The sequence below is a fragment of the Rattus rattus genome, chromosome 3 (assembly GCF_011064425.1).
Source record: "Rattus rattus isolate New Zealand chromosome 3, Rrattus_CSIRO_v1, whole genome shotgun sequence".
NCBI lineage: Eukaryota > Metazoa > Chordata > Mammalia > Rodentia > Muridae > Rattus > Rattus rattus.
The window spans coordinates 89,910,222-89,927,418 of NC_046156.1; the positions used below are offsets into that span (position 1 = coordinate 89,910,222).

Here is a 17,197-nt window from a genome sequence, read left to right on the forward strand (position 1 = left end):
CACATGAAGATTCCGATGGAATCACAGGGCTGGCAGGGACTTTAGAAATCCCTGGTTCAGTCTCTCACGCCTCAGGGAACTGTGGAAAAAACAATAAGGACTTTAGTCTGAGATGGACCTGACGCTTGCTGGTGGTGTGACCTTCAGCTTGTGACCATAAGCTCTCCTGGTGGGGTTATAACCAGTTCCTTTGGGGGCCTTTATGAGGATTAAATGAGGCCAAGCGTCCTTGTAAGGCTGTCGGATGGGCAAGAACTCAACAGCCCATGGAGACTGCTTCCACGTTCAAGCCCCAGTCTCTGCCCGAGAACTGACATGGAAGGAGGTCCCACAGTGCCTCACACCTCACGAAACCATACTTACTCCTTCCCCAGCAGGCGTTTCCATCTCTAAGCATTGAGCAGTTTTTCCTGTGGTTCAGCCAACATCTCCCTCCATGTGGGTTTAACTACTGGCTTTGGCTCTGCCTACTAGAGCAGGAGACAAGAAACCTGTGAGGAACCGAGTCGCTCACTGCAGACTTCATCTTCTGAGATCAGAGAGGAAATCCCAGCATGGGTCAGCTCCAGGTCTACACTGCCATGCCAAACTGATAAATTCTCTGGGGTGTGTGGTGGATGCCAGGTAAACTGGGAAGAGACTGCTAACCCGTACTGTTTCTGTGATGCTGGTCATTTGAAGAAGGAATGGGGGCAACCTGAATTTCTAGTGGGATCCCTGAACTGAGATACCAGGACATAGAAAGTTTGTTAACAAACTTTACAGGAAGCCCTTTAGATAATCATGTGAGTTAAGAGACCAGACCCAGGATCTGCCCAGAGGACAGAACTGGTAAAATATAGACACAATAAGAGATATTTGGCTCTCTGAAAACACATTTTTACATTGTTTGGGGAAAGGTTATTAGTGACCTTGAGGGGTCAGCACTTGCTGAAGATCAGACGCTCATGACCGCCTGCCTCTAGGTGCACAACTCCCAAGTAGACTTCATGGTGTAGGAGTCTTGACAGTGGCCCTAAGGACTACTTCTTCCTCACTTTCCCTATGTCTGGACACAGCACAGCATCTTCCCAGCTATTTCCCTCCCATCTACACCCAAAAAAAGAAGTCTTCAACCCATTCTATTATGCCTCTCTTTCCACTATACTAATTCTCCTGACAAAGGATGTTCTCCAGTCCATGTTCTGTATGACATAGCATGCTTCACAAAGTATATATTATTTTATTCTCTTTTAGTTTCTCTTTTTTATTGGATATTTTATTCATTTAGATTTCAAATGCTCCCCTTCACAGTTTCTCCTCTACAAACCCTCTATCCCATTCCCATCCCCCTGCCTCTATGAGGGTGCTCTCCCACCCACCCATCCACTCCTGCCTCATTTCCCTAGCTTCCCCCTACACTGGGACTTCAAGGCTCCATAAGATCAAGGGTCTCTACTCCCATTGATGCCTGACAAGGCCATTCTCTGCTACAAACGCAGCTGGAGCCATGGGTCCCTCTATGTGTACTCTTTGGTTGGTGGTTTAGTCCTTGGAAGCTTGTGGGGGAGGGTGTCGGTTAGTCGATATTGTTTTTCCTACAGGGTTACGAACCCTTCAGCTCCTTCAGTCTTTGCCATAACTCCACTGGGGGCCCTGTGCTCAGTCTGATGGTTGGCTGTGAGTGTCTGCATTTGTATTAGTCAGGTCTGGTAGAAGCTCTCAGGAGACAGCTATCAGGCTCCTGTCAGCAAGCACTTCTTGGTGTCAGCAATAGTGTCTGGGTTTGGTGTCTGCAGATGGGATGGATCCCTAGGTGGGGCGGTCTCTGGATGGCCTTTCCTTCAGTCTCTGCTCCACTCTTTGTATTTCCTTTAGACAGGAACCATTCTGGATTAATATTTTTGAGTTGGATGGATGGCCTCATCCCTCTAACCAGGGGCAGTGCCTATCCACTGGATGTGGTCTCTGCAGGTTCTCTCTTCTCTTTGTTGTGTATTTAGGCTAATGTCATCCCCACTGGGTCCTGGGACTCTTAGTGGTTTCTTAACGCATTAATTAAAAAAAAACAAACAAACAGAACTTCTCACATGAGCTTTTTCCTAGTCTACCACCAGCCTACAGGACTCCTTCGTGTGGGCTGACAGGGAATCCCTTTCCTTAGGTGAAAATATCCCACGCAGGGCGTGTGCTTGGTAAGCATGTGCAGGCTGGATTCCGGCTCCCTTTTCCCTGGCCAGGACTCTACCGGATGCAGCCTGAACTCAGCATCTTTTGGCTTTCTCCATCCCGGCTCCCAGTGCTTTCACCATTGACTACTGCACTTCAGCCAGACTGGGTGGGGATGGAGAAGCCAACAACTCCAGAGGAAGAAACGCTTTCCAAAACATGAGAAGTTCGAGGCACAACCTTAAGTGTTACTAGTTTATAAGTTGCTCACTGTGTTTTAAAAAGCAACTTGAATTTCTTTTTTGCCCCGTGCTTTCTTTTCTCCCTTCTTTACCTTTCTTCATGCCCCCCTTCTCCTTTTCCCGTCCCACTCTTCTCTCTCCAATCTTTGCACTGGGGCTGGGTGTTGAATCTAGGACTTCATGTGAGTTAGAACGAGCTCTGCCACTAAACTCTATCTCCAGCACCTCAAGCATTTAAATACCGAGTGGTAAACTGAAAAAGAAACCCATATGGTTGATGGTAGATTTCAGTAATTGTCTTAGGACAGACTCTATCTTGTAAACCCGTATGGCTGATTGGTAGATGTCAGTGATTATTTTAGGACAGACTCTATATATCTTGTAAAATTACATAAAGTACGAGGGGCAGGAAAAACGACAAACTAGATGACAAGGGCTTTGGAAGAACTTTTTCAGGAAGGAATTTCCTTAATTCTGTTCGTAGACAAGCGATTGCGTAGGACATCAGTGGGTTCTGGCTATAGATGGACTAAAAAGCTGGAGCAGGAAGGAAAGGTTGATGGTGGCCGGCACCTTAGTGAGCAGAGGGCTCCATCCTGTTTCCGCATGTGGATCCTCTCACCTTAGGGCTATTACAGGAAAAGGAGGAAGAGAGAAAGGACGAATGGGGATTGGGAAAGAGGAAGAGAGTAGCCGACCAGTACCAGTTTGCTTCTAGTGTGCACAAACTTGAGGGAAGCTGCAACTGGGTGTCACCACAGCACAAGGCTACCAACTTTGTCATGAGAGGAAAATGACACAGTGAATTACCTAACTCTATTACTAACCATTGAGGAGATGAATTCAGGCAAGTGTCTGCTTATGTTTTCATATAAACAGGCAGAGTTACTTAGAAGGCAAGACAGGTTTTGTGCAAATTAAACCATTTTGCTGATGGTGTTCAAATAAAGCACAAATTACTTTTTATGTAATAACTAAGTTATTTTAGCATTTGTGGGGAAACAGATTTCTAAAAAAATAGCATAAATATTATGCAAACTCAGAAATTACACAAAGTAAAACCTGGGTACAATGCCCAGGCTTTAATTTTGTTTTTCATTCATCTGTGTCCTCTCCTGGCTCAACCCCCATCCTTGCTAAAGGCTTCCAGGGGACTCCAGAACACTCTAGAGGTTGCTTCTGGAGTTCCTTTTGTGTTTGTTACTGAAAAACATTATTAGTATATTTTTTACAATATGTATCTAATATTGATGTACAAAGTACTATCTTTTCACTTTCCTAAGTGAAAGTTTTGTGGCTGATTCTGTTGTTCTTTCTCATCCACAGGAGGCAATGCCCATGTGATGGCGGAACTGACAGTTACTCGCCACTACTGTTCAAACCAGTTAGAATTTCAGATGCCAGAGCAGGAGTCAGACCAATCATTTCTGTCTGACAATGCACAGATCATTTGTGAAAACATATCTCCCAGAAATCAAGTGTTGTACTACCTTCCAAATGTTAAGATCAAATGCTGTTTGAAAGCCTTATTTCCCGCTGTTTAGAGCGAGGAGGAGGCTCAGAGGGAGCATGAACTGCTATAATCAGACCCATTACTTTGCACACTAATAAAACATTGGTAAAGGAGAAAACAGGTGAAACAGCTTCGAGGAGGTTAAGCCACCCACCACGATGACCACCGGCCCAGCGGGCAGGTATGCAGCCACTGTTCCTGGGCTCAGTGGCTTGACACGTCCATAAAGCCTGTCTCCCCGCATCCTACACAGCAAGCTGTTAAAGTTGGTTTCTTTTTTTAGTTTCAAAATACTAAAATATTTCTATTAATGACTTTCATTTAACTTCATTGTGGTCGGAGAAAATACTTGGTCTTAGTTCCTTTAAAATGTGTAACATCAACTACGGTCCGTTTCTCGGTGAGTGCTTTGTGTGCAAATGAGAATAATATGTATAGTATTGGGTAGTGGAGGGTACTACAGACGCCTTGTATCAAGTTTGTTAATAGTATTCTTCAGTGTAGCTTTTAAAAATAAATTCATATGCAATGTCCCAAACTATATATTCCTCCTGGGTTTTGACCATTTTTATATCTATTATTAAGAGAAAGATTCTAACTTCTAGACTGTGCATCTCATTTTCTCCTTGTAGTTCTATCAGGTTTTATTTCATGTACTTATATACGGTGTATATAATTTTATATGTAATTTTATATATACTCTGTGTGTATGACTGTGTATGGTATATAGGTGCACCCATGAGACACATGCAGAAGCCAGAGAGACACACGGAGTGTCCTGCTCTCCATCTTACTCCCTTGATGCAGGATCTTTCAATGAATTTGGGGCTGGGCTGGCAGTCAGCAAGCTGAAGCAAACGCCTCCCTCTGCATCCCACAGTGAGAGGCAAGGCCTAGCTTTTAACATGGGTGCTGGGGGTTTGAACTCATTTGAGCATTTAGGATTATTATGTTCTTTTACTGAAAAGACCCTTTATCATTATGAAATGGTTTTTGTCCCTGGTAGTATCTTTTGTGGTCCCAGGGACGGGTCTTGCTCTTTCTAGGTAAGCACTCCACTACTGAGCTGCACCACTAGGGTTTTGTTTTGTTTTTGTTTTTTTATTTTGTCATTTGTAAGTTGTACTACAGAGCTATAGTAACAAAACCAGCATGATATCAGCATAAAACCAGACATATCAATCAATGAAATAGAATTGAAAATCTGGACATAAATCCATATGTCTACAGACACATGAGTTTTGACAGATAAGCCAGATACACTGGGGAAGGCCAACATCTTCAACAAATGGCACTCGACAAACTGGGAGCTACGTGTAAAAGAATTCAACTATGTCCATACTTATCACCCTGCACAAAACTCAACTCTAAATGGATCAAAGACCTCAACATAAAACCAGGTTCACTGAGCCTGACAGAAGAGGAAGTGGAGAAGAGCCTTGGATTCACTGGAACAGGAAAAGCCTCTCTACAGCCTATGAACTACCAGAGGCTCTTAGATACATAATTAATAAGTGGAGCCTCATCGAACCAAGAAGCTTCTGCTGGCAAAGGACACTGTCATCCAAAGTGGGCAGCCTACAGAATGGGAAAAGAGTTTTACTGGTACACATCACACTGGGGGGTAACTAATATCCAAAATATATAAAGCATTAAAAAATGGGGTACAGATCTAAACAGAATTCTCAAAACAGGAATCTCAAATGGCTGAGAAATATCCAACCACCTTGGCCATCAGGAAACTGCAAATCAAAATGACTTTGAGAGTCTATCTTATACCTGTCAGAAGGGCGAAGACCAGTAGAACAAGTGCCAGCATCTGGTGAGGATATGGCATAAGGGGACACTCCATTGCTAGTGGGAGCACAAGTGGAAATCAGTGTGGTGGTTTCTTAGGAAGATGGGACTCATGTGCCTTAGACCCAGCTATACAACTCTTGGGCATATACCCAAAGGACATTCATCCTGCCACACAGACACTTGGCCATGTTCACTGTTGCTAAAGTCATAATAGACAGAAATAAAACAGAACTTAGATGCTCCTCAACAGAAGAATGGATTTAAAAAAATGTGGTGCCTTTACACAACAAAATAATTGTAAATTCCCAGGTAAATAGATAGAACTAGAAAAAAAATCATCCTTAGTGTGGTATCCCAGACTCAGAAAAACAAATATGCTATGTATTCACTCAGATGTGGGTATTATCTATTGAGTCAGTGATGACAAGCTGCAATCTGTAGACCCAAGAAACTAGATATAGAGTAAGGAGCTAAGTAGGGTTATGGGTCCCGAGTCTGCTCTGCCACAGGGCACGGCCACTCAGGGAGGTGGAATGCGGGAAGTTTTGATCGAGCTTACCCAACGCTGTCACGATGTGGGTGTAGGCCTGTGACATCATTCCAGAGGTAGGGAAGCATAGTCTAAGTCTGAGACACAGGACAGTGGGCGCTGGCACAGGGGTTCCCAGGCCTGCTGCTGGGAGCCTTGGAAGAGCTGAGAACTGACTGGGAACCTTTGCACTGGATCTAGCCTGGGGCCAAGTGGGGAAGGGGGAAGGAGGGCTCCAGCTAGTCCCCTGGTGTTGTCCTTGGTTTAAGGCGTGGGCTCAGTGGTGGTCCTGGCTGAGAGTGCAGAGGAGCTTTCTGTGGGAGACTAGAGGCTCTGTAGGCAAAGGCCTTCTCCACTGCTCTCCACGGAGGACCCCAATGAAAAGAGGCAGTCCATGGTTTTAAGGCATTTATTGTCATGGTGGAAAGTGGATGAGTAAAACCATACCCCACTTCTCAGGGTGGGCCCAAGCTTAAACACCTTTTGCAGAGAGGAGTGTCTGAAGGAAAGGTGATTCGCTAGGCCTCCAGGCCTTTAGGTACCTCAGTATAATGAAGATCTGTCTTTGAGCCTACCCAGAGCACAGGTCACGCGTCCTCTACATGTAGAGGGGCTTGGGGGCGTTGCCTTACCTGGCTGATGGCCACAAATCTCGTGTGTGTGTGTGTGTGTGTGTGTGTGTGTGTGTGTGTGTGTGTGTGTCTACAGCTAGTGACAGAGTCCTGGTACCTGGGAGCAGGCAAAGCTCCTACTGTCCCTTCAGGGTCTCCTTAGCTCAACCAGGGACCACTCTTAGCTTTCACGGTCCCACGGGACTAAGGGGAAGATAGCTCTCATTAGAAAGGAGAAATAGAATACATAGCTATAGATGTATGTACCGGAGCAGGCTGGGGAGAAGGGGTATGAGGGAGAGACAGCTGAAATTAAGGTGCATTTGAGGGGTAGTATGTTTACTGAGTAGAGGGGAACCTTCCTAAAATATATACTTATACAAAGGTGATCTAGTGGAAATCACCAAATAATAGGGGAGAAAAGAGTCCCAACTGGCCATCTCTTGTCACCAAACAAAGCTTCTGGATACAGGACCAACAATTGAGTTGTTGGTCAAATGGGTCCCATGGGAACCCCCAAACAACCCAGTCTGCTGCCAAGACTATAGGTTGCTCTCTACAAATTGATGGTTAAGCTTTATTGCTGAAGACGTCATCTATACAACTCATCCAGCATGGAGAAGGTGAGCTGGTGCCTACCTAGAACCTTCACTCACACATTCTAGCATCTTTGACAGAGGAAGATACTCTGTTCACTACCAAAAAAGAAACAAAAATCAACCCTGTTGCAAACCCTTAGAATGACAATGGTGTCCTACCTGTAAGATATGCTAGTGCAATGGTGGCACAATGCTTGTGTGAGTAACCGACTGTCACAGTCTGTGTTTGTTGTTGTGGAGAGATACTATGGCCATGGCAACTCTTAGAGGAATCTTTTGGTTGGGCTTGCTTACAGTGTCAGAGGCTTAGTGCATTTGTCAGCAGAGTGGGAAGGAAGCCTGCAGGCAGAGTGGTGCTGAAAAACTATCTTCAGAGCTCTACACTGGCTCAGCAGACAGCAGGAAGAAAGCACTGACCCAGTGTGGGCTTCTGAAGCCCCAAAGCCTTCCCACAGTTGTGTTCTTCCTCTAATAAGGCCACACTTCTTAATTCTTTCAAATAATACCACTCCCTGCTGACCATGCATTCAAATGAGTCTGTGGGAGCCAGTCTCATTCAAACCATCACACCTGATTTGACTTAAGGCCCACTCCAGGAGATGGAACTCATATTTAATACTGCTAGGGTGACCAAGAACCTGACACTAGATAGTCCAGGGACCTAGGGCAAAACCGAAAATGTACTAAAACAAAAACAAATTGTACTGATAAACATTACTCCTAATGCTAGACTCATAGCTCAGTGCCTTGCTCAGCTATCACAGAGGAACTTCTTCCTGCAGCAGAAGGGGACAAATTTTACAGACTCGCAGCTGAACATTATGCAGAGATGAGAGCCCTAAATGGGGTATTCCTAGCAAATCCCTTCCCTCAGGAACCCTGAGGAAAATGAGGTGGAAAGAGTGTAAGAGCCAAGGGGCATGGAGGATGTTGGGAAAATCCTTCTAACTCAACACGAGAGAAGTTCATCAGAACTCACAGAGACTGAGACAGCATGCACAGGCAGGCTCTGCACCAGGCCCTTTACGTGTATATTATGGCTTCCAGCTTAGTGTTCTTACTGGATTCCTGAATAGCTGAACTAGTGGAAATGGGCTCTTTTCCTTTTGTTTGTTTGTTTCATTCAACTCCACAGAGTTGGTTTTTGTTTTATATATTACATTGTATTATACTCCCTTCGAAGTCAGTTTTTCTAATGAAAGAGAGAGAAAGAGATGACATCTGGATGGGAAGTGTGGAGAAACTGGGAGCCATTCTTATTCAAACAATCACACCTGATTTGACTTAAGGCCCACCCCATGACATGGAACTCACATTCAATACTGCTAGGGTGAAGGGAATACTGTAGAGGGAAGGGAACTGTAATCAATATATATTTTATTTTTACTTATGTCAATGTGTCTGCATGTGGGGTTGTGTACGTAAGCATGGGAGGCTGCAGAGGCCACAGACGTCAGATCCCCTGGAGCTAGAGCTACAGATGGCTGTGAGCAGTCCAGCACTGGTGCTGGGAACTGAACCTGGCCCTTTAGAAGAGTGGTAAATACTTGTTACCTCTCTCCAACTTTCCAGTCTCCTGATACGGAAGAAAGGGAGGAAGGGAGGGAGGGAGGAAGGAAGGGAGGGAGGAAGGGAGGGAGGGAGGGAGGGGGGAGGGAGGGAGGGAGGGAGGGAGGGAGGGAGGGAGGGAGGGAGGGAGGGAGGGAGGGAGGGAGGGAAGGGAGGGAAGGGAGGGAGGGAGGGAGGAAGGGAGAGGAAGGGAGGGAGGAAGGGAGGGAGGAAGGGAGGGAGGAAGGAAGGGAGGGAGGGAAGGGAGGAAGGGAGGGAGGAAGGGAGGAAGGAAGGGAGGGAGGGAGGGAGGAGGAAGGGAGGGAGGAGGGAGGAAGGAGGGGAAGGAGGAAGGAAGGAGGAGGAGGGGAGGGGGAGGGAGGAGGAAGGAAGAAGGGGGAGGGAGGGAGGGAGGAGGGAGGAGGGAGGAGGGGAGGAAGGGAGGAAGGGAGGAGGGAGGGGAGGGAGGAAGGAAGGAGGGAGGAAGGGGGAGGGAGGGAGGGGAGGAAGGAGGGAGGGGAGGGAGGAGGGAGGGAGGGAGGGAAGGAGGGAGGGGGGGAGGGGGGGAGGGAAGGAAGGAGGGAGGGAGGGGAGGAAGGAAGGAAGGAAGGAAGGGAGGAAGGAAGGGAGGAGGGGAGGGAAGGGAGGAAGGAAGGGGGAGGGGGAGGGAGGGAGGGGGGAAGGGAGGGAGGAAGGGAGGAGGGAGGGAGGAGGGAGGGGGGGAGGGAGGGAGGGAGGGAGGAAGGAAGGGAGGGAGGGAGGAAGGGAGGGAGGAAGGGGGAGGAAGGAAGGGAGGGAGGGAGGGAGGAAGGGAGGGAGGGAGGAAGGGAGGGAGGGAGGGAGGAGGGAGGGAAGGGAGGGAGGGAGGAGGGAGGAAGGGAGGGAGGAAGGGAGGGAGGGAGGGAGGGAGGGAGGGAGGAAGGGAGGAGGAGGGATGGGAAGGGAAGGGGGGAGGGGAGGAAGGAAGAGAAGGGGGGGGGGGAGGAAGGGAGGAAGGGAGGGAGGAAGGAAGGAAGGAAGGAAAGGAAGGGAAGGAAGGAAGGAAGGAAGGAAGGAAGGAAGGAAGGGAGGAAGGAAGGAAGGAAAGGAAGGGAGGGAGGGAGGGAGGAAGGAAGGAAGGAAGGGAGGGAGGAAGGAAGGAAGGGAGGAAAGTTTATCTGGGGAGGCAGAGAATTTGGATTCCAATGTCCTTTGATGTGTTTGCTTTCCGGTGCTTATGGTCTGTTGAGCTGTGTAAATCTATTTTCACTTAATTCACCGACATCACCATCATCTATTCAGACACTTGTGTCTCCGCTCTCTCTGCTCTCCAAGGATTCTAACTGCAGGTACCAGGCCACCTGGGTTTATCTCACCACACCCATCCCCCATGCTCCGCTTTTTGCTCTTTGAGACTTTAAAAGAAAATCTTATCTTAATAGAAAAGCGTTTCTTTCTATTTCCTGTGTTTTCAGGTGCACTGTACTTTTCCTGTCAGACGTCTAACTTTCTATTAATCCAATGTACTGTTGTCTAATGTGCTCTTACAGTTTTCAATTTACATCCTGTTTATGGCTTGCATGACCAAACTTGATTAACTAAACATGATAAAATTTCCCTTTACCTCTTAGACATGGCAAACACTCACACCAACTGTTTTAACATTCTTCCATTTTTGCATCTGAATCTTTCTGAGTCATTTAAAATATTTATTTTTATGTTATGAGTATAGTGGTGTGCTACATGTATGTCAGTGTATGTGTAGCATGCAAATGCAGTACCCATAAATGCCAGAAGAAAGCATTAGATCCCTTGGTACTAGAGTAACAGACAGCTGTGAGCTACCATGTGACTGCTGGGAACTGAACCTGAGTCCTCTGGGAGACCAGGCCAACTCTGCAGCCCATCTGGGTTGGTTTTGTACTCATTGGTTTTTCTTTTCATTATGAGACCTATTCTTCCAGTTCTTTCTGTGTATGGGAATGATGGATTAGACACCAGGCACTGTGAATTTTACCTTGGTAACTGCTTGTGCTCACTTCTGTTTGTCTTCCAGAATCTGGAGGTTGGTGTTCCTATGAACATGTGTAGTATCTACTTGGGGAATGGCGGAGTGTCTTAGAATCAACTTACTTTAGGTTTTTATTTGACATTTGTTAGGATCAGACCACCATCGAATCTCGGCCTAACAATGTCCAATGACAGAATGCCAGCTTCTGTCTCGTGAAAAGAGGCTACAGCCTGGTTGTATGTGAGTGTTTGGTTCTTTATTTCTCTCAGATTGGCCTTCCCTGGCTAAAGCTTGCCCACATGCACGTCCTAGACCACCCAGCAGCACTCCTCCTCTCTAGAATGTTCTGCACACACTACTTTGAGAGCTGTTGCTACTTTAATCTCCACAGACTCCTCAGCTCCAGGCAGATGCCAAGCTTAACCTGTCCCCGGTCTCCTGCAGACTGTCGAGGGACCACACTACCACAGTCACAGGACTGTCACCAGCATCCTTCACTGTCAGGTGCCTTGAACCTCTGTTCTCTGTTTTTCTCCCCCTTGGGGGGTTTATGTGTTCAGACGGAAGAGTAAACCTGATCTCTGCAACTGCACACAGACACTGGAGGACGCAGTGAATGCCACCTCATTTTCTTGCTCTATAGCCTTGATATATTACCTAACTTCTCCCAGGCTGGTTTATTTCCATCTGTAGAACTGGAACAATGATGTCATAAAAATTAAACTTGTAAAAATTACACTTATAAAAAGCACTGAGCACAAAGCCTGGTGTACAGTAAGCGCACTAAGAATGGGGACCATTTCATTATCTGGATTAATGGTTTGTGTCAGACATTCCTTGCAGATGATTCTAGATCTAAAATGTTTAGATTTTATCAAAGCAATCAATAAAATTACATAAAATAATTGTAAAAATTAGACCCTCACTATTTTAGTTATATGTTTGTTAGGGACAATTAAAAGTGACATTATGTATAAATAACTTCATCCCTGTCAAACTTTGTATTTTGTGTGCTACTTTTTCCTTCATTGATGATAGCATATTACAACACATTTGGAATCATTAGGCCACTTGAACTGTCTATTGGCAAGGTTTCTTCTATGTTCCTTCTAATTTGGAATTGATTGTCTCGTCTATTGTTTGTTTGTTGAGCAGAGTCTCACTATGCAGCCCTGGCTGACCTGAAACACTTCTGTGTAGACTGTGCTGGCCTCAAATTCACAGAGATTCTCCTGTTTCTATCTCCCCAGTGTTGGGATTAAAAATGTGAGCTGTCAACCTGACAAACTTAGAAATGATTATTTATTGAAGTTTACTCCACTGTCAACTTGATTATTCTAGTCAGGAAATAAGGTTTTGTTTGTTTTCAAAAGGTGTACATTCTAAAAATGAGGTCATTAATACACTTCCGAAATGTTTCTAGACTGTAATATGTTAATAATAATCTAAGAAAATATTTAGTTGTAATTTGTCTGCTATACTGAAAAGTGAGTGTCAACAAGTGATACGAATTAGTTATGTAATTATTCAAGCTGCAAGAGGGTTTTTTCATCATAAAATTTTAAATGAATAGTAACAATATTGCACATTTGGAACCAATTTCAAAGGTTCATCATGCCCATTAATTTGCTTTCTTTGTATCCAAGCAATACTTAAAATAAACAAAAATTCATGACAATTAGTAAACAGTTATGTTAAAATGTGTTCTCTTTGTTGCATAGCAACTATTGATTCTATTATGTGTTTTTTACATACTCTAAAATAATTAAGCACAGGCACAAATTGCTATCTACTTTTTAAAAATGTTAAAAGCATTTAAGTTATTAAGTTTCTTCTAATTTGCGTGTTACATATTTGTAAAGAGAACATTCCATTCCTATGCAAAGGCACAGTGACCCAAGAGAGATGACAATGTCACATGAGTGATTCTCCATTCTCATGAGAGGACTTTTAAGAAACTTTTTATTCATAGTCTTAATAGCTAACACAGTTAAGACATTCTTATTATTCTCTGGTTTTACCGGTCTGATCATGATTTACTGCTGGTTAAATAGCAACATTCATTATGGAGTGACGTTTTCTCAACTTTATACTATAGGAGATTATACATGCCGGAGGACATCATGAGGTCGGCGACACAGAGTAGAGACCACAAGCACTAAGGAGGAACCATCCTGATACTGCACAGGATTCTTTATACCACCAGGCTGACTTTGTCCAAAGTGAGAGCGTTGAATTTTTAATGTCAGATGCTAGTCAGCATTTTCCTAATCTCTGAGCAGGACTAGAATGATCCATAAAGGCTCTTCTTCAATAGAATGCACCCCAAAACCCTCAGTGGGGTGTGAACAGGAAGGTTTCTCAGGAAAGGTAGGACATCCACTCCATGAGACCTTAGGGTTGGAGAAGATGACTGCCATCTCTTGAGCCTGGTAACTCTGTCACAGCGGTCTGAGTCTAAGCAGTCTCATAATAAGTATCCACAACTGCTTCCCAAAGAGCTGCTTCCATCTCAAGACTCATGGTCATGACAGACTTTCTCCAGGTCTTCACACAGTGCCCAAACTACTCTAACGTCTGGTCACTAAAATGCTTCCTGTTTTGGACTGTTTGGTTGATAGTCTAGGTGGTGCTGGAATGGAACCCAAAGCCTTATGCATGTTGGGAGATCATCTTTTTGAGTATTAAAACATCAAATGATAAGGATCAGGGAAATGAACAAGAACAGACCATCTAACTAGACCAAGAATCATCAAAAACTATAAGTGGGAGAGTTACACAAGAAGGAATAGGTCTACTCTAAGGCATTTACAGCAACTCCAGCCCGCAGTCCCAAATTTTATTCCCACCCATGTATAATAGTGATTTCCTTCCTCACACAGGCTCTCTTCAGTCCAGGCTGGCCTCAAAGTCATATTCTTTGTGCATCAGCCTCAGCATTAGGTACTAAGTGTGTTAATACCATAACCAGATGGTCATTTTATAGTCATACTCCGATATCTAAGGACAAAGGAGAAAGTATTGATTCATAACAGGCTAGTACTGGTTGAGAATGTCTGACCACAAGAAATGAAGTAGCAAATTTAGAATCCAGCAAAGCCATTAACGGTGCATAAGGGGTTTCAATATGCAGGGCGGCATAGGGAGGAACGGCAAGAGGAGCCAACAGCTGGAAAGAGGCTGAGGTTACAAGCAGTAGGATCCAATCCCCAAGAAGAATCTGACAGTAGCTGAACACATTACAAGGAGCACAGCTACCCCCCCCCCCACGCCCTGGATTTCAGCAGGAAGCTCCAGTTATGGAGAAAATGTGTGCTGGAATTAGTGTGCTGGAGGCTGCGTGTAGTTCTCGGGTAGTGCTTTGCCTAGCACGTTCATAGCTCTGGGTTCCAAACCCAGCACTACCCCAGTTTGTTGCAACAAATGATACAGCTAGGGGAGAGGGCCTGGGGTCCGTGAGGAGGGCTGAAGCTTGGGTCAGGGAGGCACTGTGCTGCTGAGAAAGAAGGAACTAACAGCTTAAAGAGCCTGACTTGCAATGTTTAGACACATTTAAGTCGTTTTTTTGTTGAATCCTTGAAAAATATAGCAAAGTCCAAAGACCACAGTGGACTGTTTTCATGCTCTGAGAGAAAACAGTTCTTAGTAGTAGGAGAATATTTGCTCATTTAACTTTACCAGAGTAAAATGATCAAAATTTCATAGCTAATAATTTTAAATCATTTCTATTCTCTTATCTTTGAAGCAAAGAAATGAGAGTTATTGGTATTTCTGTGGTTTAACAAATATGGTCAAATTCAGATTCTGATACTTGCTAGAAAAAAGTAAATATTTAAAGATTAAAATGTTTTCTGCATCATAAGAACCAACTAATGTCCTAAGATTACAGGATTATAAAATCTATTTTTTCATTTTCCCATTTTTACTTTTTACCACATTGTCTTATATTTTGGAAAATACATATATCTTCTGTATATTTGGAATTGGAAATTCCAGATGGACTCAAAAGAATTTGCCAAAGCAAAGACACCTATCTGGAACGGTCTTTGGGCAGATGGATACAACATTTCAAAAGCAATGCAGATGACACATGACACATGCAGATGACAGCCACAGCCTTACCTTCTCCCTCCAGCTGTCATCGTTCAGCAGCTTCTGTCTCAGGGTTTCCTGCAGCTGCTCGATGCTTTTCTGATGAGAAACCAGCATCAGTTCCCTGAAAACCACAAACCCAACATATGAGTTGGGACTCAGCCCTCATGATCATCCATAGCTGCAATTCCTGTCTTCTCCGATGGTATCTGTTCACAACACAAGATGCTTACTCTTCAGCAGCATAGATACTGCTTTGGAGTGAAACCCAGTCACCTCTGACTTGTCACTCGTTGATGTCACATCCATTCAAGAGCAGTTGGCCAGAAGCCAAGGGCTGAGGAGATGCTCAGTGGGTAAAGTGCTTGCCATACAAGTGTGAGGACCTGAGTTTAGAACCCCAAAGACACACGGAACCTAGAAGCTCTCAAGCCTGCTAGCTTCATATCTGCTGTGGAGAACAGAAGGAGCTGCCTCGAATGAAGTGGAAGGCGAGGTTCAATTCCTGAGGCTATCCTCCATATATCTCCACATATGTGCAATGGCTCATGCATGCCCCCCCGACACAAACACACACACACACACACACACACACACACACATACACACACACCTCCTACCATGTACACAACATTTTTTTAAAGCTCTGAAGTCATATCAAGTATTTTTCAATCATATTGCAATAAAATTAGAAATCAGTAAGAAAAATTTCAACACTATACATGCAAGTGTATGTTAAATAACTTATTCTTGAAAGACCAATGATCAAGAAATGAATTTAATTTTTTCTTGAAACAAATGAGAGTGGAGACACATACACCAAACTCTGTGACAGGGCAGGCATAGAGTGTTAAGAGTCAAGTTCATGATAATCAATAAGTGGGTGAGAGTCACAGAAAAGCTTAAATATGCCATCAATGGCTACATGTCAAAGAACAAAAGAGAACAAACCAAACCCAAAATTAGGAGGAAAGAGAATGCATTTCAGATCATAAGAAAATGAAATAGTAAACTGTGGTTATAGTTTGCTTTCTGTTGCTATGATAAGGACCATAAGCTAAAGTAACTCGTAGGGGGAACGGTGTATTTGACATACATGTCTTCTTTTTTTTCTTTTTTCTTTTTTCCTTTTTTTCTTTTTTTCAGAGCTGGGGACCAAACCCAGGGCCTTGCACTTGCTAGGAAAGCGCTCTACCACTGAGCTAAATCCCCAACCCCCCCCCCTTTTTTTAAAGATTTTATTTATGTGAGTACACTGTAGCTATCTTCAGACACCCCAGAATAGGGCATCAGATCCCATTACAGAAGGTTGTGAGCCACCATGTGGGTGCTGGGATTTGAACTCAGGACCTCTGGAAGAGCAGTCAGTGCTCTTAACCGCTGAGCCATCTCTCCAGCTGACATACACGTCTTAATCACAGTCCATCGTGAACAAGACAAGACAGGAACTCAAGCAGAGACCTCGGAGGAACGCGGGCCCTTTTATGTTCCCTATGGACTGGTCAGTTTACTTCCTTACACAGCCAGTACCATACCCCTGCAGACACACTGCACACACCCACAACTAAGCTAGAAAATGTGAGACTCAGTTCAAGACAGCTGGGAGCGGTATGCTGCTCCAAGGAGTCTGAGAGACCCACAGAGGCTCTGAGGGGAGATGCTGCCATGGAAGATAAGCCTTACGAGTGCTCTGGACCACCACCACCACCACCACCACCACCACCACCAACAACAACAACATCGGCAGTCTTACAGGAAGATGCTTTGTAAAGGTGGTTTTATGAAATTGGACAAAAAGTGGCGTGCGCAGCCAAGAGAAGCGGAACTAGAGACGTGGTGGTGACAGGTGTGGGAGCACAGCCATGGGTGTCTCCACTCTGGCTCCTGCTGGGAAGGAGAGAGCACAGGGTGCTGCTGCAAACACAACTGTAGAGCTTGGGTAACTGCAGGGCAGCTGGTGCCCAGGGCACTGCAGCCTGAAGCTCTCAAAGGTCCCGTTCCTGATTCTGAACAATAAGATATCCAAGATAAAGATTGGGGTATTTTCTGAGTTAAGCCTCCTCAAAAGACCTCTTTGGTCCTTGCTGTGGCAGGAGGCCATGTTGGCATCAGTGGTTCATGCTGT

At 44.8% G+C, this 17,197-nt stretch overlaps 1 protein-coding gene across 1 annotated transcript in view; it reads right to left on the reverse strand.

The window, feature by feature from the left end:
- Nucleotides 1–17,197, reverse strand: part of Lekr1 (leucine, glutamate and lysine rich 1) — a 162,831-nt gene that overhangs the window by 16,043 nt on the left and 129,591 nt on the right. Inside the window, exon 10 of the mRNA XM_032898288.1 lies at nucleotides 15,103–15,196. Coding sequence (XP_032754179.1) covers nucleotides 15,103–15,196 — 94 coding nt within the window. The remainder of the gene's footprint in view (nucleotides 1–15,102; nucleotides 15,197–17,197) is intronic.